This window comes from Gadus chalcogrammus, chromosome 3, assembly GCF_026213295.1.
Source record: "Gadus chalcogrammus isolate NIFS_2021 chromosome 3, NIFS_Gcha_1.0, whole genome shotgun sequence".
NCBI classification, from domain to species: domain Eukaryota; kingdom Metazoa; phylum Chordata; class Actinopteri; order Gadiformes; family Gadidae; genus Gadus; species Gadus chalcogrammus.
In genome coordinates this window covers 16,436,914-16,462,876 of record NC_079414.1, presented here as the reverse complement: position 1 = coordinate 16,462,876, position 25,963 = coordinate 16,436,914, and the positions used below count along the sequence as shown (strand labels likewise).

At 44.5% G+C, this 25,963-nt stretch overlaps 2 protein-coding genes across 2 annotated transcripts; both read right to left on the bottom strand.

The window, feature by feature from the left end:
* Positions 1-3: 3 nt before the first annotated feature.
* On the bottom strand, positions 4-12,000 carry pdcd4a (programmed cell death 4a). Its single transcript, XM_056586310.1, has 11 exons — positions 11,568-12,000; positions 7,807-8,085; positions 7,454-7,551; positions 5,464-5,577; positions 4,690-4,911; positions 4,162-4,259; positions 3,712-3,826; positions 2,298-2,405; positions 1,975-2,085; positions 1,562-1,701; positions 4-1,211 (listed from the first exon to the last, which is right to left on the bottom strand). Exons 1-11 carry the CDS (start codon positions 11,611-11,613, stop codon positions 1,160-1,162), a joined length of 1,383 nt encoding a protein of 460 aa, XP_056442285.1. The 5' UTR covers positions 11,614-12,000; the 3' UTR covers positions 4-1,159.
* Positions 12,001-16,213: 4,213 nt separating this feature from the next.
* LOC130380061 (uncharacterized) lies at positions 16,214-24,722 on the bottom strand. The gene is made up of 8 exons (XM_056587244.1): positions 24,346-24,722; positions 19,252-19,320; positions 18,850-18,942; positions 18,398-18,545; positions 17,929-18,090; positions 17,494-17,592; positions 16,943-17,247; positions 16,214-16,804 (listed from the first exon to the last, which is right to left on the bottom strand). Exons 1-8 carry the CDS (start codon positions 24,394-24,396, stop codon positions 16,214-16,216), a joined length of 1,518 nt encoding a protein of 505 aa, XP_056443219.1. The 5' UTR covers positions 24,397-24,722.
* Between the last annotated feature and the right edge of the window lie 1,241 nt (positions 24,723-25,963).

Below are 25,963 nucleotides of genomic sequence, written 5' to 3'. Positions count from 1 at the left end.
CATTTTAGATATTTTTTTAATGAATGTAATATATTGTGTTCCATATCCCTTACTTTGGTCAACATGTGAAATTATACCCACAAACACTGTATAAACGCAGTCTGGAACATACATCAACAAAGTCTCCATAGCAAGATATAAACCAGGGCGTAGTTTTTATGGACACTTTTAGTAGAAATTTAACATTCCTTTTAAGACCAGGACAACCAGATACCAAACCTAAGATTAGCCATTCATTGGGGTTTCAGAATTTCCTAACACTGTGTGACATCTCCATACGCCTGCCTAGTTAAGTGCCTATTACAATAGTCAATCACAGGTTACGGATTTCCAATTTACAAAAAGAACCAACCCCAATTGACTTACTCCCCTGGCAAAGCAATGGGCCAGTTCAGATGCCCTGAACAGAGTATCATATGAATATTGAAACGGTACACAAAATGCTTTTTTTTGTCGAGTGCTTTTCATTTGGAACAAGGGGCCTTAATATGCTGCGACAGGGACAAGGAACAGAGAAAACCCTGCAAAAGAAAAATCCCAGTACAACAACAAATAGACAAATGAAAGCATGTACTTTAGATTGAAATCATACATTTGCAGCCAAATAATTAAAGACTGGGTGCTGCTGTTGCTGAGCTCTGCTACGAAGTACTATATGCTTTTCCAAGTGCTTTTCGTTCTGCAATACAATCAGAATCCAAATTATTAACAGGGACGTACAAATTCCAAGGTAGAGCACGAGAAAGACTCAAAGCACCAAATTAATGGAAAAATAAAATAAAAACGCACCCTGAAGGAACCAACGTGCCCACCTTTCCCTGTCTGAAATCAAATCCTTCCGGGTATTGTACAAAGCCTAAGGCGCAGAAAAACCTAACCTTAACAGTTTAAGTTAACCTCCGGCAGTCATGAATACTTTTTACAATTTTCATTTAAATCAACAGATGAAGGGAACTGGGCTTTCTCGGCCTCATGTCGTCTACTCCTACGTTCCGATGCTGGTGTGAATGTGTGGAGTTGACAACAAAAGGTACAGCAAGGTAAACTAGCAGGCCGGTGAACGGGCAGATTCAGATAACGAAATGAGTGGAGTGGATCGAAGAGTGAGGGAGTGAGGCGCCGCGTGCCTTCTCCCTTGCTCCTCCCGCTCTGCTCTTCATCAGTTCTTGACCAATCCCCCGTCTCCCTCGCTGACAAAACGCTTTCGACCTCTGGTGGGTAGAAAAAGACGAAGCATAATCAGTTAATGCAGTGAGGACCGTTGGCAAACCGTCTGAGCAGTCAACTGGGTATATCTAATAAATATCAGACCCGAAAAAGGCCCACAATGGAAAACCAATGTATGCGGCTATTTTATGGTATTCTTGATAAACTTTATAAATTAATACATTTTGGTGCAAATACATGGTATTTGAATCCAATGAAATTCAACAAATGACGAGGTCATTGACACAATGTTGATGTCCGACGATTGGACAGGCAAGTAGAAAACTGATTCTCTGTCACAGTTACTGGTGTTCTGGGGTTTGCTTTCCCCTAGCGGTTGGTGAGTGCCGCTCACCTTGATGGACAGGTGTCTCTGAGATGTTTGGTGATGACAGACTCCTGGTAACACAGATCCACGAAGGTCTCCATGATGGAGTGGGCGTGGGGGACGTCCAGGCAGATCTCTGGCAGCTCGTCGTACACACGCTGGAAACCCTGAAACCCGCACAGCGAGAAGAAAACCTGCATCACTACAACAGGGTTGTTAACAGAACATAATGTTTAATAGTAAAATCAAGTCGTTTATCCAAAGCGACTTTAAAGTGAATACAGGTAGAATGTCTTCAGGGAGAAGGCAGGGGTAGGGGGCATCTTGCTCAAGGATACCTACAGGGTATCTGTAGGTATGCCATCCTGCTGGCTGCCTCAACATCCAAGCCCGCTACAATTCGTTTCCCACCACAGTTTTTTTTAAAAACCCGAACTGACCCGGTTCATCTGGTCCACGGTGATGAGGCCCGACTTCCAGAAGGACTGCAGGAGCTTCATCATCATATGGATGGCGGTGTCCCCTTTGGACTCCAGCACCATCACTATAGCCTGAAAGGCAATGCAAACAAGCATAAAATATAAACGCATGATGTTTTCATTCAAATATCAATTTTTAACAAGATTTAATGTGTAACTCATTTACATTAGCAAATTACAAATAAATTCCATTGAATGTCGATTGGCCGTTTGACCACAAGGTGGCAGTGTTGACAATGCTAGTTTGTGGTTTACTGTTGTTCGGGTCTAGCTTGTACACACACCTCGTAGACTAGCTCGTGGTGGAAGTGGGGAACTTCCAGGTCCTTGAGGCATCGCTCTGCCTCCGACACCTCCCCAGACACCAGGTACTCCTTCAACAGGAGGATCATCTGGAGAACACACACACACACACACACACACACACACACACACACACACACACACACACACACACACACACACACACACACACACACACACACACACACACACACACACACACACACACACACAGTATGTGTAGGAAACAGTGTTCAGTCAAAGTAAAGTTCATATGTAAAATGTGTGCAATCTCTGACACGCTACAGGATAAGAGAAGGCAGCAGATTGAGGCAACCTCCAGCTGACTGCCATCTTGGATTTACATATTTTTGGTGAATGCCAGTCATGCATACAAAATTATCTTGCATTGGAGGTATAATGACATACCATTTCAGCAAACTTTATTTATTCGGAGCCCGGAAAGTCATGCTATGTTGCAAAAAAACATTTGCAGACCAGTAAGTGCCCCTTTATCGTTGACAACTTGTATGCCATAAAAGATCAGTTATCCATGATGCCTTAGATGTCATAAAACGATTTCAACAACACAATCATGGCTATGTCAGAATCATTAGTTTATCTTACAGATACTAGCCGTACTGAGCACGGAGAGCTGAAGAGCTATCTCTTCCCAACATGTTATTCACAGAAACACGGCACAGCAGAGATAACTATAGGGTTGAACTTTTACGTGAACGTTTAATGAGAGACTCTTATTTTTGCATGGCCTCTTAACTCACGTTGGCTTTATGCATTTAAGCTAGCGAGAGACTAGACAAGCTAAAAGAGGAAGAAGACAGAGACGACGATAGAGATTTGAAAGAGGTCTCATGCCTCTACTCCAAAACAAACCACACTTTAAACTCCCGAGGTTGTACAAAATATTGAGTAATTTAAAAAAAAGGCGAGGAGTATGCTCCCAAAACGTCAATATAACCCTGCCTTGCTGGTGTATTATCATCGCTAATTATGTGTGTATATTACCGTAACTAATTAGGTATGTTGTGTTGTGTGTGCGTGTTAGTTTGATGTTGTGGGGGCACATAAATAGGGTGCTCCTCCCTTTTGTTTCGAAGATCCAACATCCCGGTCGATTTCTGCTGAATGAGCATGACCCACTTCTACACACTTTTACCCTGAATGCATTTGGTATCCGAGGGCCAAAAGATTCAGCGTCGAAGGCTATCCCCATGAGGGTTCCCTCAATGTTCACGATACTTTGTGGCCCGAAACCGAGGCGCTTTTAAAAACACAATTTGCCACCCTATATCCGACCCCTTCATTAGCAATCATTCTTCCAAGCCAAGTCTTCCTCAACCATGTATGATTAAAGCCAAGCGTCCATTGTGGTACTGTGCCAGGCGAGGGGCTCACCTCCTTGACGAGATGCTTGACCGGCCGCAGCCCACCGCCCACACCCCAAACGTTGTCTAGCCGTACTATCTCCCGCTTCATGGACAGCAGCACGGCAGCGCGGTCCAACGCCGCCCTGGACAGACGGCATCAGCAGAAGCGTGAGTGAAAAAAATTAAACTAAAAACGATTCTAGCCACTCACACACCTGGAAAATGTGATGCTCTGTTTGGTGGTCAAATAGGGCCCCTATTTGTGGTCAAATAGGGCCACTATTTGACCACCAGGAGTGGGGCTGGGTGGTAATGCCAAGCCATTTCTTAAACCTATCAACTGGTGACATTCCAAGTGGGAGTGTCCATCCAGAAGTATGATATAGCCAACGCCAGCCGAACACCATTGACGTACTGTATTACACACTGTATAAAAAGAATGAAAATAAATGAGCGATGATGTTATCGTTTCCCTTACCTGGCGTGGACACAGTCCACCTTGCCCTTGTAGCAGTCGAGGAACGCCATAGGCAGCACGTGGTCCGCTATGGCTCGGGCCAGGAACTGTCCCAACATCTGTGGCACAAAACACACCAGTCTCATCATGTCTTTTTATCAGTCGGGAAGGTTCCCTCAGGAGATTGCACTTCCAGCAACAGCAAACATGATGTTACAAATAGAATAGGAGTTAAAAACAAGTACAAATGTGCCAAAAAAGGTGTATGTACTTGCAGGCTGTGTTTTCCTGGCCTCCCCCTCAATTTAAATAGTTTTGAGGAGATTTCATTTATTCTACCAGCAAAATATTACTCAAATCCACACACACACACAACATTGCCATTACAGTATCTTCTGATTGGTCCCACTAGTATCATGTCCACATGGCAGTAAGAATCACCCGACACCCATGTCTAGCCCATTTGACAGCTGTCGTATCCATTGCCGGATTCACCACAGATGGCGCCGTTGCCTCCCTGTGTTTTCTTCCCCTGGTCCTGCTGCCTACCTTGGGGGCCTCAGGGGTGTCCAGGATGAGCTCAGGCAGCTCCTTCAGCATCTTGTCGAAGGCGCGGGCCATGTCGGCCTGGGACAGCTCCTTGCCCAACAGGTCGGACAGCAGGCGGGACGTGAGCTCGCGGTGGCTGGCCTTGCCCTCCAGGGAGAGGCACAGCGCCAGGGAGGAGAACTCGAACTTGTGAGCACCCAGGTTTAGGCCCTTCAACAAAGCCTTGGGGGAAGGAGGCCGAGACAACACACACACACACACACACACACACACACACACACACACACACACACACACACACACACACACACACACACACACACACACACACACACACACACACACACACACACACACACACACACACACACAGGTTCAATGGATTATCAGGGGAAAGATGATTTTTACATCGGGAAAGACATTCAAATGAGTAGCTGTGATGGCTGCGTTGTTTCGCTCATTCTGAAAAACAGCAATATCAGGCACATGGTCTGTAGGTTGATAATTTGCTAGCTAGAGTATACATCTAGACTAGAGCAATGTACCCCAACCGTGCCTGATACCAATATGGGAGGTTGATTTGGTTCAAATGATGTGTGGAAGAAGAGATGCACAGAAATCAAAGAGATCTGGGGGTTACCAAAATATTCTGAACCCAAAATAGTGTCACAGACCAAAAAAGGATTAGAACCACGGATCTAGTCAGCTATGCATATAGCCTCTGGATGGCAAAACCCTTCTCATGAAGAGTGCGTGGGGGTCGCTTCACATTACCTGGACTTCTTTAGTGTCTCCGTGTTCAAAGTACTCCTTGACAATGGGGTTCACCGTCTTCTCCAGCAGCTTTTCGTCCAACTCCGGCACCACCGTGGCGTACACTGTGTCACCCTGTTTAGAGAGACAGAAACAAACAGGCTTTAAGACTCGATTTACAATTAAGTTACATGCGCTTCTCTCATCTGGTCGAAAAACCTTGTATATTACCATGTGCAGACACTCATTATTATTGTATAAATCGAGAACATTATTTTCATATTTTAATTTGCAGAGGATTCATTAATTGCACACTGGAAGTATAAAGGGATACATAACCAACCATATGATGTAGATCACTATTAACTTGAGGGAAATTGGGAAAAATCAACTCAGGGGGTGCTCCAAAACAGAAATATTTCTTCCCTGCAGAATAGAACGGATGATTGGGTGCTCTGATGCAACACGTGTGCACACCGCACAAATATGCACCACTTCATAATAAACACCAGTGTCACTCCAAGAACAAAAGAGCCCTCGCACACACCTCACTTTTCCAGTTCCCTCTATAAAAAGAACCGAGCCTCGGCTATGAGAAAATGAGCAGCGTCGGGCTGAGCAAGACATTAATAAATGATAAACACACTGCTTTGCTCACTAGCAGTTGTTTATGCCTCCCCAAGTGGATGCAGTTGATGTATGAATTTGGTTGTACTGCGATTACACAACTCAACTCCTATTCCATCCTAAAAGACTTTTGGGTGTTTGGTTTTGCGCAGGGCGTTTCCCCTTGGCCACCCACGGCTGTTTACCTAAAGTGACACTGGAACCAAGGGACTTTGGAAAGAAACTGAATGACCCAAGACTGTTTGATATCAAGTGGGACGGCCTGACCAGTCACTCTATACCCACGGACAGCCAGAGTCCACACTCTCGATGTGTGACTAAAAAGCCTCAACATCACCTTGCACTCTTGATTAGCGCCTTAGAAGGTCATAACACTGATTGTGTGGGGGACACAGCGATCTGAGTGGCGAGTATACACTAGCAGAATGGACCATCACATTAGAGTGACTATGGGGGGGGGCGGGGGGGGAGGGGCTTCTGTCCACTGTCTGGGCCCTGCGTCCATAAATAGAGCGAACAATTGGGTTTTGTGTGAGACTCCGCTATTCAGGAACAGAGGGCAGCTTGGCGCGTAGTTCATCAGAACAGAGAGCGTATGCGTGTTTGTTTGTTTTCTGTGTGTGGACTAACGTCAGTTGCGACGTGAGGCCCTCTCGTCTCCACTGGGACAGGGGTCACACACACACACACACACACACACACACACACACACACACACACACACACACACACACACACACACACACACACACACACACACACACACACACACACACACACACACACACACACACACACACACACACACCTCATTACTCTGTAGTGATTGTTTTTTGTTGTGCACGCTGGTGTGCGTATAATTGAGCCGTGAAAGGGTGCAAGGCACTGCAGATTCAGCAGTCCAGGTCACCGTGGCTCCGGCGTGGTCACCTGCTGGAACCGGACCGGCCGTCGCCTCTCTTCATCCCCCATTGTTGGGGCGCCTCAGTTTTCAGTGAACACCACTAGAATTTGGCCGCAGATTGACCCGGTCGTTCCGCATTGAATATCACCGTCGCTGAGCTTGAGCGGACTATAGACTTTCTTTTGGTTGCATTTCTACTGTTTCTACCGAGTACGCAAATCAACATTTTAAGTTGTGGGCTTCTCCTTAGATTCAACATGTCACGCGTCTCTTTGTGATCCCCCCGTGATCATTTCTTGTAAAACACAGTTTGACAGTTTGACTCCTATGGTCAGATCGTAGGATACGGCCCCTACGCCAATCGCCCGCCTCTTTCTCAGAACAGAAGCACTTTTCCCCTCCACTCAACTTTCTTCCTGGGGAAACCCGGCGCACAGCGAGTGAGACAGACAGACGAGGAGACGGACAGCGTGCACTGACCTGCGCCACTTCGTCGTAGTTGGGGTCCTTTGCGTCGGGCTCCTCCACCTCATACACCATCCCGGCGGCCCCCCACACTCCTTTCCCACCGGCCCCCCCTGGCAGACAAACAGCCCATCAGGCAATAGTCTCTCACGTGGACCTGCCTCAGATTCACGTTCTTCGTACATGGGTTTAGTGAAATGTTCTACAAATGCAAGTTAACATTGGAACCAATATGATTAAATCGAGGAAAAGATGGCCATCGCTAGATAAAGGCCGACATCAAAACCATCCTAAGCAGATCCCATTTGCCGCACGTTGTTAATGAGCACATTTTAACCATCTTTATATTTTTCTTTCCTAAAACAGACCTTTTTTGGGCAGGCCCCGTCCTTTGCCGGTGCGCGACTTGCGGTCGTTGGCGTTGACCTTCCCCTTGGGGCTGTCCCCGCCGGGCAGCAGCTCCCCCGACTCCGACAGCGAGTCGCTGGTGGAGTTGCGGGACGAAGACTTGCGCAGCCGGCGCTTGGCCTTGGCCTTCAGGCGGGCCTCGTGGAGGGCCTTCTCCTGGGGCGTCCAGTTGCCGTTGACCTCGCAGTCGTTCAGGTCATCGTCGTAGCCCGCCATGTCACCGTCCAGGGCAAACACGCCTGGTGATTGGACGAGAGGAAACCACAAAGGACACGCCCCCTTTAGCTCACATGGTCAACCAATGGATTTAATCCCCCACGGGAAACGGAGTAGATAAAATAATTATAAGATGACCCTCTTGGAGAGAACAGCGATAGACAGTTTATTTCAGCCCAAGTAATTTTCTTTATAATCCGTATAATTGGCTGCATTTATGGTATGAAGCCAACAGCATCATCATCAACTAAACCTCAAGAACAACAAGACACAACACGAAACACACGCACTGAGCAACAGCCAGTAAACCTCTTCTCCTATTCAGGTATGTTCTTTTCGAAAGGAGATATGGTTTTAACCTCCACCAAATGCTTAAGAAACTGTTGAGTGGGTCATTCATTGTTTAAATGAATGACCGACCTACCGACTAGTAAACGAGATGTGCACCAAACAATATTTTCCAAAAGCTCTGTTCTTGGATGAGGTGGTACAAAGCATGTTGGCTGTACACGTTGCTAGTATTGCATTAACCACTATCTGCAGACTCGCATTTCACAAGGCAACACTTGGCGGCCAGTCTCATCTAATAATCTCTCAGCCGAAACAAAATACCTTAAAACGGTTGCCATGTGTACAAACAGGAACTAATTTAGGCAAACCATACTTTTTACCATCTTAACCAACAATCAGGTACTTAAGAAAGGTTGCTGAAGACACCCAAAGACACGCAGCCTTCACATAGAGGGTAGCAACCACATCAGAGCCCGTTGGCATGCCACAGATGGCCCCGTGCGTGGGAGAGCAGCACACAAAACTTGCTGACTGCAGGGATCATTTTTTATTCTCTTCAGCCCGTTTTCGTGTGCTCTTCGTCCGTACCAGCGGAGGAAGTCGATGCTCTGCCTGATATGGCTGCCGTGGGCACTCACTCGAGTCACATGACTGTACTGTACCGTAGGCGGTGGAGAGAGGTGGGGGGGGGGGGGGGCACAGAGGACAAAATACTGGCGAGTCGTGTAAGGAATACTCAGCGTATCCATACTCCGGTGTGTCTGCCAAGCTTGACAGTTGCTGCCTTCATACACAAGCAATGGTCTAGGCCTATTCAGTTATTCTCTTTGGTTACGTCTTCCATACAACAAGTATTATGCAACACCCCGTGGACTGTTGCATGATTGTGGTAGGGTCTAAAAAGGAGAAATTCTACTACGGCCACAGTTTGCATGAGCGCAGTTCTCTGTGAGGAATACAAACAGGCAGCCGAAGGAAAGGCAAGTTGGTGCGGTGTGGGCTTACAGCCCAGATTTAACCTGTTAAGCACTGGGACAACCAGTCACCAGCCGCTCTGCTGTAAACAAGTGAGCACGTGTCCCTTGGACTCCTCTCGGGCGCCACTCCCTCTCCCTCACGAAGGCTATATGCCACGACCCCGCCAGAGCAGTAAGTTAGGGACTGGCCAATGGCCGCGCTCCAAGCTTATATGCAGGCCAGCGAGAGGAGAAAAAAAGAAAAAGAAAGTCAAGGCTGAGGGTGAAGGCAAGAGATTGCGAAACTATAGGAAAACAAGGCCAAGCATAGCGAGTTTAAAAAAGGCATAGTGTAAGTCAACAATAAGTTGAGCAGCCATATGTTGCTCGATGTATGACACAAGGCTGCTAGACTTGTGGAGCTAGTTTCCTAGAGTAAAGGCTTTCCTTAGATGTGTAGGTTGTATCCCTCATGTCCACCTATATTTACAGAAGTTGATTTATTAGTAGTAGTGTGTAGTCTTTTGGCCCAGAATAGAGGAACATGGCTTATTTTGTCTGAGGAATGCTCCGTTTGCACACACGCACACACACACGCACACGCACACGCACACGCACACGCACACGTAAATGTCCTGCCCTGCAAATTGAGCAATATACAAGCACATGGAAGGGAATACAAACTGTACTGATCTCTGGTAGCCATAGGGCAGAGATGGGTGTGGTGCCAAGTTTTTTCAACAGTCATTATGAATCTGATACATATAGCTTTTATAAATTCTAAAATAGAGTTTGGGATTCATCTTGTTAACTTTGGAATAAATGTGCTTTTGGTGAACTGCGAAAACTTTGAGGCTGAATAACTGAAAAACATAAACAGTAAACAGAGTAACTATGCGGTGCAGTAAAGGTACAGTAGAGGAGTGTGGCCTTAGTCAAAAACACTCCACCAACGAGCCACTTCCACAATGTACAATGAGTACAGGCGCACATGGCGACTGGTCTGCACATTCTGATCCCAAACATGAAGACGGACACCAAGTACGCTGTGTGTGTGTTGCGCTGTGTGTTTGTAAGCAATGGGGCTGCTGGGCCGACAGCAGAGCAACAAGCAGACTGTAGCATTCTGTTTAGTCAGCAGGCCATGAGGAAACCAGGCCCGACATTTATGGCATTAAGGCCACTCCATATAGCTTTCCTCTTGATGTTTATCTAAGGAGTTTCAAAGACGCACTTAAGGCCTAGGCCCAGCAGATTCTGATATTCCAGAAAGAACACAAACAAGTTAACTTTATTTTTTTTTAACAGCAGGCAGGATACATGGCGTTTAAGAGTGTTAGCTTTAGAAATACTGGATAAAGTAACATAATTGTGCTGGCCAATAGACAAACTTTTTGTATGTGCCAATAGAGAGACAGGTTGAATATATCCGTAACGATAAATCAATCTAGACCTTATTGAGCTTTATGCGAACAGGCGAATGGAGTGTATGAGTACATGCTGTACAGAGTGAATGTATGATTTGGAGCAAAATAAAATAAAACAAAAATGTATATATTAGAAAGCATGCCAATTGTCTACTCTTTCGTTTGGTTGCTTACTGTATTCAAAGCAAAGACACATTATGTAACTTGCAAAAACACAACAACATTACAATTTGGCGCATTCCTATTGGTCCAAAAGGTAAAGAGTAGTGCATGCTTACGTCACCATTGTACTCAGTGGAAATAGTCTGCAGAAATATGGAATGCTCCACCACGACATGCAAGCCAAGGAAACATATATGGCATGCCTTTATTTAAACACTCGCCCAATTTATAAAAAGGGGAACAAAAACCGTGAGAATCTCCGTGCACCACATTAAAAATGGTACACATACAAATCACACGTCGGAGCGGAAGTGACTGCTGTTTCGACCAATCAAATACAGTCCGCGTATTAATCTTGTCGTATAGGTATGCACCATTTTAAAAGACTATCAAAATACTGCACGCACAAATATAGTAGCATAAAATAGTATCCAAGTGGAGGAAGAAAACGGCATGGTCCAGATTTGCAGCTGACGACGCAGAGGGCTGCGGGGGACTTCAGAGCACATGGAGCATGGATGTATCGGAGCCCATCCCTTTCTTGGACAATGGACTGCAGAACGCAACCGTATTCACACAACCCCATTTCAATGTGTCCTTCGACGCCTTTGCATGAGATCATCATCGAGACGATCAATAAGCACTGGGTTATTAGTAATGATAACTCACCCTCGTGTTGCTGAGCGGTGGACCAAGTCTCCACTTCGGTCGCCATGGCGCTCTGTAAAGGCTTGTTTGTTTATTTTTTATTGCACGTTCTGTCAAATAGCTGCGATCGCGACGGGTTTAGCGAATGAAAAATTCAACAAACAATACCTAAAATGGTATCTTAAATTTATATTTGGACAAAACGCGTGCTAAATATAAGCCCTACTCGACGTCGTATTCTTGTTCTTTTGCTCACGCAATGATACAATGACAATATAATGTAACACTAGAAAAAATCGATACAAAATGGCATGCAAATGAATACTATAACACTCCAGTCGCAGTGTTCGAAATATTCGGTCAAAACAACCAGCTTGAAAGAAAATGGCTAATCGAAGCACATTTCAACGAGCAGCCTGCAAGATAAACAAAGTCTGTTTTTAACTTTGGAAGTAGCCTGAGTCGAGGCGGAGTCACGTGGACACAGCGCTGGCTGGGATTGGTTAATACAGGGGGCAGGTGCCGTCCACGCTAACCAACCACAGAGCAGCAATCCATAGCATGCAGAAGATTAAAAACAACTATGGCAATGGCAGATATACGATGTTGACAACCTTGTTTTTTTATGGCTCACTCTTAAAAGCAATTGTTAAAAACGTGGTTAAGCGTAACTTCAATGCTAATGGTGGCCCTATGGTTAACATAGATAAACAAAGCAAGCCATTAGATGCATTATTGTTGTACAACATTATATATTTCTGATGGTTAGAAGCCGAACTCCCAATGTTTATTGTAGTCGCTGGTTTTTAGTAGTACCCGCGATGACGTCTAGGGGACCATTTACAGTAGGCCTACATATTAAATTGACCAAAGGGAGGTGGACCAACAAACTGACAAACGTGTTATTGAGCTGTGTTGTCCCCGCCCCCTACATCAATCTTGTCCGATCGGCCCAACCGAACAGAAAGGACGACGTGTGCACTGACTTGATGTGATCGACGTAGCGCTACGGTGTAATGCTTTCTCACCTCCTACGTTTCCCATTATTGTTGAAAACAATTATTCAGTAAATCAAAGGGATAGCACGAGGTACCTTTTATTTTTTGACACAGGATCCAAAGTCTCGGTTGAATAAAGAGATGCAAATGTTTATGTAATACAGTTGATAACCCAAAATCAAGAAAATATTCATTTAAAAATGCCAAATCAACCGTTACAACACAGCTATATCAAAAAGACGTGATGGGTGCAAGCAACTAGGCACCAATAAAGTGAATGTATTTATCTGTGAGCATTTACAGTAGAATATGCATCAGGATTTTCAGTACAATACACAACAAGAAAAACAAATGTACAATGGGATATTTTCTTCTGTTCTGACATACTATTGAAAAAGGCCTAGGTTTAGATATCAACGCTGATAAATATTATCATGTTAACTAACACCAACAATAATCACCTTTGGCCTCATAATAAGCTGCAATTGTTTTTAATATCAAACCACTAATTTCTTTCCTCTTATACATGTATGCTACACGGATAAGAGCAGAAGTCATAATTGCACAATAGGATACCCTCAATGTACGCCACATGTTCGCTAATATTACTTTAAACTATTCCACAACCACGTAAGATGCTGCTAAATAGTCTACTGCTCACTTGCAATTCATGTAAGCGAACAGAAATGTTAATTTCTACATGGAAAAAATATAAAAAGTAGGCCATGTCCTGTCCGAACTGGGGTTTTATCTTAATTTTTTTCCCTTGTTCACCTAAACAAACTGATTTATGTTTTACCATTTTAAAATGAGATAGTACAAATATAGAATAAATACGATCTGGAAAAAAGTTGAGTCAACAGTCCTTTGCAGTCATTTCTTAGCGAGGTAACAGTCTTACATTAGGCCTTGGCCTGTCGGTAGTAATGAAAGGGGAGATCATAGACGCGCGCGCACACACACACACACACACACACACACACACACACACACACACACACACACACACACACACACACACACACACACACACACACACACACACTTAGCTGCTAGAAAAGGCAAGAGAGAACAAACTACTTTGGCTCAAGTGTCTTACTGGGCAAACTCAGTATCAGATCGGGGACAGATAAAGTCTGCTTCCACCTAATCAGAGAACAATGAGCTGTTGTCAATGCCAAATAAAGAGCCACGTACAATCAATGAGCCATGCCCTTTGCCAAATACAGGGCAGTATTACGAGGTAAACTCATTTTCACAACCGCTTTTCACAAGTCCTTTTCTTTTTGTCAAATGCTCACTTGAACAAGGGAAAAAGGTGTGATTACTATTCTATTGCTAAATACTAGTTCTGCAAGTCTCGTGTGTGTACTTTGTACTGAGAATATTTTATAAAGAGACTGCTTAAGTGTTGATAGGAAAACAAAAGTAAATTTTTGGTATACGAGTACATACAGCCAAACGGGAGACACATACATAGCAGCACAATGATGACATAATGTCCAACGCAAAATATATTATCTTCTAGGCACGATATACATACTGCAAGAGACAATATACTTTTAAAAGCCCAACCCAATGAGAAAAAAGGGATTGTTGTGATACTTGATATTTATCTATTTCTTTTATACAAAAATGTACAGTAGTGAAGTAGAAGTGGAAATCAGAAGAATATTAGCCTGTATGTTTCAGGCTATATTCACCTTGATTGGGACATCAGTGTCTCTTAAATATCTGCCTCTTCCGTCTGGACACATTTTCACATCCGGCCCTCGACTTAAACTATATATTTTCCAGAATAAAGAAAAATCCAGGTGCCGTAGAAACTAACGATAGGAAGGTGAGAGGTAAGCTCCAGGCAAATTGTGATTCCTTAATATGGCCTCGGCATACTTTGCAACCCACTCAAAGAAATCACAAATACAAAATGTTCTCCAGCAAAGTGAGACGCTGCATGTATGTTTGTTTTCAAGGAGCCACATTAAATATTGTAACCCGAATGCTCTTTTTTTACAATTTCATTGGCTGCACGTTTTACCTGTGGAAATCAATCAGCTAAGTTCTTAAACAAAAAAAGATATCAATCATGTTTCATATGTTAAGAGCATGACCACAAGTACATGGTAGATCAGACCACTTTGTCTTCCGTGAAACATATTCCTACGAAAAAGATCACAATAAGCACAGTCAGGATGGCTTTCCGAGTATCCTCTGTGAAGATTTCACATGCCAAACAAGTTTGATCGTAAACAGTCTCTCTTCTTGTCATTGCAAATGCATATACATTCATGTGGTATATGTGGGTGAAAGCCGCGCTAAGAATGCCCGCTTTATAAACAGTTCCTGCCTCACAAAAACAGTCCATCATCACGGTGGAGGGGGAGGGGCGCTCTTAAAGAGTTGAGATTAGGTTGAAGATCCCCTAACTAAGCTATTACAAAGGTAACTTTGACACAATACGTTTGAATAACAGTCAAAACGATGAGAGATTGTAGTTCCGTTATAAAGCTCTGTCACCCAAGTAGATCTTTTGTTTTGTTTTGAGTCTTTCTTTTCAGTTCGGCCATCTTGAATGAGGGAGGAAAGACACAGTGTGCTAAAGACATGTACTTTAAATATGTAGAGTTGTTGTTTCTCTCCCGTAAGTGCTTTCATTATTGCCTCTGAAATAAAAAAGAAAAGCAACCTAAAGCTGACCTGATAGCGTAGTGTCACTACCAAACCAAAAGTTGTATATGGGCGATAGTAAACAAAATATTTGTTAAAGGCAAAATGCTTATTAATGCCATAATTCACAGAACCAATAAATTATGTCTCTAATCACCATGAAAACACGTTGTGGAACTGCACAATTTGGCAGTGATTTATAAAACGAATAAGTACATTTAAAAATATTGGAACCCTCAATGTGGTCAACAGTCAATGCAACCAATGATAAATACATCTAGAAAGTATTTCTGTTGTACAATTCATAACTACACATTAACAGTCTTCCCTTCATCCTCAACAGATCATGTGTAATCTCTATCTATATGATTCAGAGAAAGGTTTATTTAGCTTATAAACAACAGTCCATCTAGCCTCGTTATAATACAATAAACCGACTTTTCAATAGCAATGGGTTTCAAACTGCAAGGATTAATCAATTAAATTAATCTGCTAGTGACTGGGCAGACACATGCTCAGCTGGATTCAAAGACAGAGAAGTTTGGAAAGTAAATCATAAAAGAAAATGTACGTATGTGTGTGGAGTGTGAGTCTGTATACGTGTTGTATGTGTGTGTATACGTTGTTTTCCTTACTTGCAGTGAATTGAAGATACAAAATGGAGAAAACGGATATAAAAAGTGACCCCGAAGCCATTTCCTTACAGAAACCGGTCTATCTGGGAAAGAAAAGTCTAACTTTCATTGAAAAAAAAAAAACAGCAAGTAAAAACCCACTTCCATATTACCCACCCATCTCCAGTCAACGTTAGCAACATGCTAACACCTTCTAATTCAGCCTTTCAATTCAAGCAATTTTTGCAGGCTGGGCACCTATGAGCCTTTGACCCTCTGTTCCTGAAAAGCAGAAGGTGCTGCTAGGCCCCGCAGGTAAACCGTCCCGACTGTCGCTGGGATTTTGCGGTACCTCAATTCGGATGAATCCTGTCGCCAGACCTCCAGCTCATGACGTTTCCACGGTGACGGTGGCCTTGCCCGCCTTGTGGGGCAGCCCAGAGGTCGCGGTCGCCTCCGCTCGCTGATACGGGCGCCGTTCTGCCGCCGCTTGAGCACGGAGGGAACAGTCCACGCTGTCGTGCAGGACCTCCTCTGCCCCCTCCCCGTATCCCAGCGCCCTCCCCCCTCCTCCTCCTCCTCCTCGTTTCCCCCGGTTACCGCCTCCCCCCTTCTCCACCGCGGGCTCGTCCCCTTCCGTCCGCTTGATGTGGCAGCGGCACACCTCGATACCCGAGTCGCCCGTCAGCCTGCGGTGGCGGAAGTGGTCTTCGTCATCTTCATCCTCCTCATCGTCGTCATCCAGATCATCTTCCTCTCCTCCTCCCCCTCGGTGTTCTTCCTCCATCCCCCTCTGCGAGGCCACTTGCTGTTTGCGCTCGGCGTCGTAGCGCTGGTGCTCAAAGAACGCCACGCTGGAGGAGAAGAGGGCGTGTTTGGGGAAGGGTAAGGGTGGCGGGGGGAGGCCGGGGGTGGAGCCCCCCGTCCCGCACCCCCGGCCGGCCCCCAGCGCCCCCAGCGGGTCAGACACGACCAGCGGACGGGCCGGAGGAGACACAGAGGAGGGGGCCGGCGGGGGGGGGGAGGAGGAGGGCGGAGCCAGGGTGGGGGAGAGGATGAGGGGTGGGAGGGGGAAGCGGGGTGGGTGGGGCGGGCGTGGGGGGTTCAGGGAGAGCACGGGAAACGAGCGCCCCGCGCTGTTAGCGGCTCGGGGCGGCCCGCCTTCGGGGGCGGCGCTGGGGGACGGGTCGGGCGGGAGAGGCGCCGAACGCCCGGGCCTGGTCGTCATGGCGATGGCGACGGCCCGGTCGGCGATGGCGACGGCCCGGTCGGCGCCGTCCCCGGGGGTGGAGCCGCGGCTGCTGTCGTAGGTCTCGTCCGTCACCTGCACGGAGAAGGAGTTGCTGGAAGGGGAGGTGATGGAGCAGGACTCGCAGGAGCAGCTGGTGTAGTTATCGGAGCTTTGGGAGGAGGTCATGGCGCTCCTGGCGGGGGTGCGGCCGTGGCTGGGGGGGTAAGGGGTGTGGCTGGGGGCCTGGCTGGGCGGGTACGGCCACTGGCTGAGGGGGTAGGGGCCGTGGGTAGGAGGGTAGGGGCCGGGGTAGGGGTACGGAGGGCAGGGGGGGTGGGGGGGGTGGTGGTGGTGGTGGTCGTGGGCGTAGGAGGAGCTAGGGCCTCCTAGGGCACCTCCTCCTCTCCCGCCTCCTCCTCCTCCTCCTCCTCCTCCTCCTCCTCGCAGGGCGAAGACGGAGCTGTAGGGGGGAGGAGGGGTGCAGGGCTGGGCGGCCACCTCCTCGTACGACGGAAGTTTGAAGGAAGCCAGGAAGCCTACGGCAGGGCATTGGTCAGGTCAAAAACAAATATCCGCTGAGGTCGGTTCCACTAAACCCCCTTAAATACAGAGGTTACAAGCTTTGGCCGGCTCTTTATTATTTGGCTATTTGTTTACTTTCTGCACCTTCTTTTCATTTAGCAGAAGCTTTTATCAAAAAGCTACTAACCTGTATTTTCTTTAATGCCTCGCTGATAAGAAATATTTTAACAGCTTTTAAACATACTTTAAGGTTGACTTCCAAAACATTTGTCAACTGACGTCAACTGACTTCCGCTGACGACTATCACAAATCCCTCGGACTACAGTGATATGAGGTGCTGTGTTCATACTTAGGTCCAGCATGGAGGTTGGGTAGTTGCAGGCGCCGTTGTAGGCGATCAGGTTGATTTCTCTCTGTCTCTGCTGGTGCTGGAGCCTCAGCTTGGCCCAGCGGTGCCGGTACGCACAGAAACAGCTGAACAGGATCACCACGGTCGACAGCAGCCAGAACCCTGCAATGGCCGGCACACAGAACAGAGCTTAGTTTCAGCCTGCTCCCAAACTCTCTGCTGTAACAGTAGCATAGCTTTCGTTTTTTCTATATATATATATATCTCTCGCAGGATGAAAAGTACATCAACCATATATTTAGCTGGTTTGGTAACTTTGGAAAAATGCTAATTCAATCTAAATCTTTAAAACTTCAAATGTTATAACTATAAGCATTAAAACAAACACAAACGTTTCAGCTATTTGCGCATAGAAGCTTAGGTAATAGATAGTCACTTGGTGTTTGAAGCGCATTTAAATGTGACCTACACCACAGTTCATAATAGTAGGTGCAGCAGCCGGTCTCTCCACAGCAATGGCCCGTTTCACAGAGGTAGCCGGGCTTGTTGTTCACCCCGGGACAGTATTTAGGACTGACTACGGGTTGGTTGCCAGAATTCCCGTGAAATGTCACCACCTAGCGAAAGAAACGCGACATTACAATATATCCATGCCATTGCAAGAATAGTAACCAAATTAATTGACATGAATCCTAATCATTACACTCGGTTTTATTGAAACTATTCTTTAATTAAATTTAAAAAAAAGTTGTACCTGACATTCGTTGGTAATGGTAAAAATGAAAATAATAATAAAAAAATAACATAATAAGAAGCTATTGTCGTTTATTTTAAGGTATTGTAATTGTATTGTAACTGTGTTGCAATTGTATTGTATTTTAAACTGCAATGCATGTAAAATGTCCCTAATCAAGCCTGTACTGGCGGTGAAGGCTGCGAACGGTGCGCCGTAGTGGAAGACTCTTTAGGACTGACTACGGGTTGATTGCCAGAATTCTCGTGAAATGTCACCACCTAGTGAAAGAAACGCGACATTACAATATATCCATGCCATTGCAAGAATAGCTTGAAGTAGGGAAGTAACCAAATTAATTGACATGAATCCTAATCATTACACTCGGTTTTATTTAAACTATTCTTTAAATAAAAAAATAAAAAAGTTGTACCTGACATTCGTCGGTAATGGTGAAAATGAAAACAATAATAAAAAAATAACATAATAAGAAGCTATTGTCGTTTATTTTAATTGTATTGTAATTGTGTTGCAATTTTATTGTATTTTAAACTGCATTGCATGTAAAATGTCCCTAATCAAGCCTGTACCGGCGTTGCAGAACGGTGTGCCGTAGTGGAAGACTCTGTGCCATCCAAGTCCTGCAGGGACATGGTCATCTGGGGAACACAAAGCACACACACACATGCAGGGGAAAGCTGCCGTTTATATGGCTGACATTTCAAAATGGAAAGAAATGTCAAGGGGTTAAGGGCACGGTAAATACCAAAGATTGAGTGTGTGCAAGTGATTGAGAGAGAGGTAGAGAGAGAGGTAGAGAGAGAGAGGTAGAGAGAGGTAGAGAGAGGTAGAGAGAGGTAAAGACAGGTAGAGAGAGAGCGAGGGTAGAGTGATTCAATGGAACAAGATGGGAGGGCTGCAGAAATGTAAGGTAAAAATAAAAATAATGGCAGCCGAGACATGCTTAATTGACAACTGTGTGTGAAAGAGCACAAGATCAACACATTAGAAGTAATAAGACGCATACTAGTCTATACAATGGCCTGTTGTTTTAACCAAAAGACGATATTCTGAGCTCCGGGGGAGACTGGATGGAAAGTGTCCTTTGAAGAAAGGGAGAGGAAACGAAGGAGGAGAAGGAGAAAAAGGAGTAGAAGAACAAGAATAAAGAGAGGAAGAGGGTGACGAGGATGTGGCTGATAAAGGCTGAGTTATGGAGCCCACGTGATTCCCATGAAGGGACTTTCATTTGGCCTCAGTAGTGCTGAGCACAAGTGCCTCATTGTCGTCCTCCTCACCTCCGACTTCAACCAGCCGTCACGCCCGCGTGTTACTCTGCACATCCATCAGAGAGAGAGAGAGAGAGAGAGAGAGAGAGAGAGAGAGAGAGAGAGAGAGAGAGAGAGAGAGAGAGAGAGAGAGAGAGAGAGGGAGAGAGAGAGAGAGGGAGAGGGAGAGGGAGAGAGAGAGAGAGAGAGAGAGAGAGAGAGAGAGAGAGAGAGAGAGAGAGAGAGGGAAAATGCTCCTCTCTGTGCTATCGGAGCAGGGGCCCCTGACCCACACAATGTGAGTGTAGAAGCCCCGGGTGCTTGCTCTGTGTTACACTGAGTTGAGTCTGCATCGAGGGAAACCTCAACGCTTTTGTTAGCTGTAACCGCTGGTGATGTTGACCGGGTGGTGAACCGAAGATAACACAAAGCACGCGTACATGTACATAGGCATGGACAAGGGTGACAATTGATATACACAAACACACACACACACACACACACACGCATACGCACACGCACACACACACACACACACACACACACACACACACACACACACACACACACACACACACACACACACACACACGCACACACACAAGCATGCAAACACACTAGGTCTGCACAATTAATTTCATATTTATCTAAACCACCAAAGCATTTCAATAATTGGGAAAGCTTCAAAAAACTATATAAATTATGATTTTATACACCGTTATATTAAAATTAATTAACAACCCTTTTGACCTCGGAAATTGCTGTATAATTATTTTTTATGGACAAAGTCGGCACAGCAGAATATTTTCATTTATCAATAATCTATTAAACACAATTTATAATCAAAATCACAATATATTATCAGATAAAATAATCGCAATTATAATTGTTGTTGTAAGTTAACCATGCAGACCAACCAGACACACACACAAACACACACACTGTCTAAAGTCCCAATGTCTACAGCCTACCTATCTAGAGCAAGAAGCTTAAAAAAATCAAAAATTCCTTTTTTGTAGCCAAATTACAACATTTGTCACGTAGTCCCACCCTCCAAAGGATGGATATTTACACATTAATTGTTTTATGTCAAGACACCAACAAAACGTTAATTAATACTACTATTACTAAATTAACAAGTATTTCAAGCTAGGTTGGCACATCCTGGCACGGCACAACCCACACACAAGTATTTACCTTTTTTTACTTAAAATGTTTCAAAACGTTTGTAGTTTTGGATCCATTTATCAGTCCCAAAGCTGCTACATCAATTTGTGCAGAACTTCTAAAATAAATCCCAAATAATTGATGAATCAAAGTATAAGCTTGCTTTGGTTAAGTTTCATGGGCTCAAGTTGCCAAACAGACATTCGTGAGCTCTTGGAAATAAGGATGTGATTAAAGAGGGAATTACATCTTCTGTCGCAGCGTCAGGTCTTTTCATGTCTTTCTAATCCACATTTTAAGGTGTAATATATTTCCATAAAAGTGTCCCCATAAACTCTCGCCGACTTGCTTGACAGAGAATCAGATCAAACCTTTCTAGCTTGACATTGAACACATTATGATTATTATAAAATGAAATTATAACATAGAGCATTTAACAGCACATATTTTGATTTTTTTTTATCCTTTGAGTGACCTGACTGGTTGGGGATTTCGAGCAATCTGTTTGGTTTGGGATGTTGAGCGATCTGATTAGCTATGTTCTTTCAGAGTGATCTGATTGGCTGGGGATTTCGAGCAATCTGATTGGCTGGGGTTTTCAGGCGAACTGATAGGCGTGGGTTTTCGAACGATCTGATGGGTGCCGTCTAAGAGCAATCGAACTGGCTTCACTTTTCAAGCGATCCAACTGGCTTGGGATTTTGAGCAATAAGACTGGTTCTGGCTTTCAATGCGATCGGACTGACTGAGGTTTATAAACTATTAGATTTGATGGGGATTTTGAGTGATCGGATTTACTTGGATTTTCGAACGCACAATGTTTGATCTTCACAGTGTACAACATCTGCATTTATATAGTAATTATTGGGCTAACTGTTAACCTAAGTGACAATCACCTGGGTTGTATAAAGTGAGCTAGATAATTTGCCATGGACCTTGCTCTCAAACTAGCCTGGCATTGACTCGAGTGGGAAATGTGTTTTTTTTGTGAAAACGATTAGATAACCGAAATCGGGTGGTGAGTGGACTAGCTAGCATGCTTTTTAGCAACGAGGCAAGCTACCCGACATACAGGATCAAACTTGATTTTCATTCTAGGTATGCAACTGAGTTAACAGCTGACCCTGATGGACAGTTATCTTTGATCGCAGCTTGACAGCCTGGTAGACACCTTTAAAGTCAAGTACATTATTAAGGCATGTTGAGCTGTTACTATTAAGGGACAGAAAGGAAACTTTACTATTTATCTAGCTACATCTAATATGCAAAATTAACTGTGTTGTAGCCACATGTTTGGGGGTTTTCAAATTTTTTGAAAAGTAAGCATAAGCCATGGATACCATAAAAACTTCCCGAAATTAATATTTGGCTAGTTCAGTAAAGAATAATAAACCAGTGTTTTTATTAACAGCTCCTCTATTTAGTTCAGGGCCGCCGGACTGCGGGTATAAGTTACACATTTATGGGGGGGCCCAAGGCCGAGGCCCCCCACCCCCCCTCAACAATTCTGCGCAGGGGGCTGGTAGGGGGAATTCGGGGGGGGCCCATCAGTACCTCTTGTATAGGGCCCAGAATTTGGTGCTACGGCCCTGAGTGAGCATAAGGGATAACCCTTTTTATGAATTACACAATAACATGTTAATAATGATATCTGTTGCACCAATATTTCAATATTATTATTGAATATAAAAGTAGCAAGGCAGTGACAGTAAATATCTCTATTTAACTAACTAAAAATCGAACTTAACTAACTTTGGTCAATCCCACCCAGCACGTGTTCTGTCCTATAGTTACCCAGAGGTTGGATAAAAGTCTTGCCTCACACAAGCTGGTTGCCACCCCACAAAATGGTTGTTTTTGTTCCAAAGCAGGAGCTAAGAAAAACATTAGCATGGGAGAGGAGTGCTCTTCATCAGCGGCTACAGTACCACTGATTGCATCAAGTGGACGCCTTAATGGGTGCGTTACGGGCCTGTTCCAGGCTCCCTATGACTGATTAGGGCGCTACCGTCTTCTGCGCTACTCTTCAAGGAGACGAGTGGGAAGTCAGGGGCCCTGATTGGAATGTGAAAATGATAGTTAGAAAAAAATAATAATAACCATTTTTAGAGCATTTTTCTGAAAGAGAGGATCATTTACCTTAAACTGGAAGACCAGAGGAACAAGTGATAATTCAAAGAGCAGGTACCTTACTCTGGTATAGGTTATCTGGTATAACAATTAAGTCATCTTATTCTATAGGATACATCTCAGAATTTCCCGTTGTCAAATGTGTAATTATCTGGATGAAAAAAAAAAAAAGCTTAATGTTGAGTTTTATTCCCCAAGTAGTGGGAATGACCCAGCAACGTCTTTCCTTAGTGTATTTAATATTGTTGTATGTTTCATAATAACACAATTCCTTGTTAGCTACTATTTCAAACCGATACATGTTTATATTGGCAACAAACCAGGCGAGTTCAAACCTAGGGGTCAGCTATCCGCCGCAACCTTGCAGACCTTACGCTTTTTCAATTCATCAGGACTATCACTTGCCCTTATTTATGTTTAAAACAAAAATTTCCATTAGGAAAAAATATTACATTCCACAATTGGTTACATAATTGCGATGGTTCCTCAGGACATTTGTCCGTTTTCAGTGTCTAGCTGTGACAGGTAATATATATTTCCATCTCCAGGTATAACAGCAGAGTGTGAAAAAAACAATATTATAATGTATAAATATTGCATTTCACATGGAGTGGTACTCAATTTCATTAGAGTCTATTAAATGTATAGTGGTCTGCGTAAGTGTGTGATTTCCTGGCGCATTACGGATATTTGTCCTCACGGTCCGGAGTAGAGGAGGGGGGGGGGGGTAACTTTAATTTAAGTGCAGTCCCTTCACAACGCACACATCGCCTCTGCATAGTAGAGACAGGAAGAAAACCAAAATACTTGGAAGGCGCGCCACTAATTGGCTCAATTTCACGCTGGCTGAGAGACGATTGCTGCAGTGCATTGAAATGTGGCGGTCTCGAAAATGTTGAGCTATAGGCCTACAATTAATAATCAAATTATGCTGCCAAATTGTTGCTTTGCTCACAATCAAACAAATGACAGACGACATATAAATATAGCTGAAAAAGTCTGAATGGTGTTTGTCAACACAACAGGCCAGTTGGGGCAGCATGTTGCCCAGCTAGAGGAACCATAGCCCAGCTGTTGACATCATGCGTTCCCAAAGATGACATGCATGGACCGTGTTACCTCCTCGGCCTTCAACCCAAGGCAGAACGTCAGCGTTTTCTCTGGATCCATGACGGGAGACGGATACCGGCGCAAAATACAAAACAAGGTACGATACGTGACCCGGGATGTTATTATTCTGCTATGCCCCCATCTCTCTCCCACTCCTCAGCCGTGGCCTCCCCTCTCGCCATTCCTCCTCCTGAGCGTGAAAAACCCCGCCAGCCTCCTAGATGCTGCTGTGGAAAAAGGCGCCAATCCCAAAACGTTATTTGGCTCAGACCGGAAACTATTCCGATGAAAACGTCACTACGGTCGCTCGCCCGATGTTTGTTATATTTACGAAATCGTACGCTCTACTATTTTGGAGATAAGGACGGGGATGTGTGATGTCATGTGTTTCCAGCCCACAAACTACTTGGGAAGGAGAGCAGCGCTCATGATTGGACAGAACGCATAGCAACAGCAGCAGATTGTTTTAATACTTTATTCTAGCACGCTGTCGACGTTCAGAAGATATTATTTCACCAGAAACCAACATTTTGTAAATTAATCCAATGATTAGGATTATTCTATGCGATCAGAAAGTATAATAGTCGAATGCCTTTATGTTTCAGGCCGGTTGATTCTCCCGCAATTACAACGTGATAATGTCCACAATGTTTTTTTCAAATAAGTTTTTCGAAATTAGTTATTAATTTGATCAAGGATGATCTAATTGTCTACTGTTTAGGGTTACTGGCAGTTTGCCTACATATCGGATGATTTGTACCGCATCGAAGTTTGCACCACCAGTTTTATACACACAAACCATCTATTGGGTTTGTTTGTCACTAGAGGGCAGTAGACAACCTCATATGGATGTTTACCGCTTGCCGTGACGTCAGGTTGAAAAACAAACAAATAATTCTAAAATAATAATTTTGAAATAAACTGAACTCATTATTATTTTTTAATTGTGTGTGCGTATACCTGCATCCTTATGTCTATGTACGGCAGGTGTCTGTCTGTATGTGTGTGTGTGTGTGTGTGTGTGTGTGTGTGTGTGTGTGTGTGTGTGTGTGTGTGTGTGTGTGTGTGTGTGTGTGTGTGTGTGTGTGTGTGTGTGCGTGCGTGCGTGCGTGCGTGCGTGTGTGTGTGTGTGCGCGCGTGTGCGTGTGTGCATGGGTGTGTGATAGACCTTTCCCCGCCCCGATCTTAATCCTTGTTTACTTGAAATTCCTGAGAAGGAAGCTTGGGTTTTTTGTTCATTAATCACAGCCTGGTTGATCTGGTTAAGATTAACCAGGCACAATAGTGAGCAGGGTGTGTTTCTGAAGCAGGACTCCCACAAGCAGGTATTGTAGCAATAGGTCAGTTGGTGATTCCTCTAACAGCCTATACTGTTCGCCATGTGAATGGCTCATGTAAATATAGGTAGATATACATTTGCCTACGCCACCTGTTTTACATCTATAGGTTCACTACTGTCGGGTTTCCAAGACTTTATTTCAAAGTATTAGATTCAGAACACAGCATACATGAATGCACCTTTTTTTTTATGAGAAAGCACTTTTATTGACCACTCAAATGATACAACTGTTGAACTGTCATTAAAAGCCATACCGAAAGTGAATCCAAGTAACTTTTAAGAGCAATC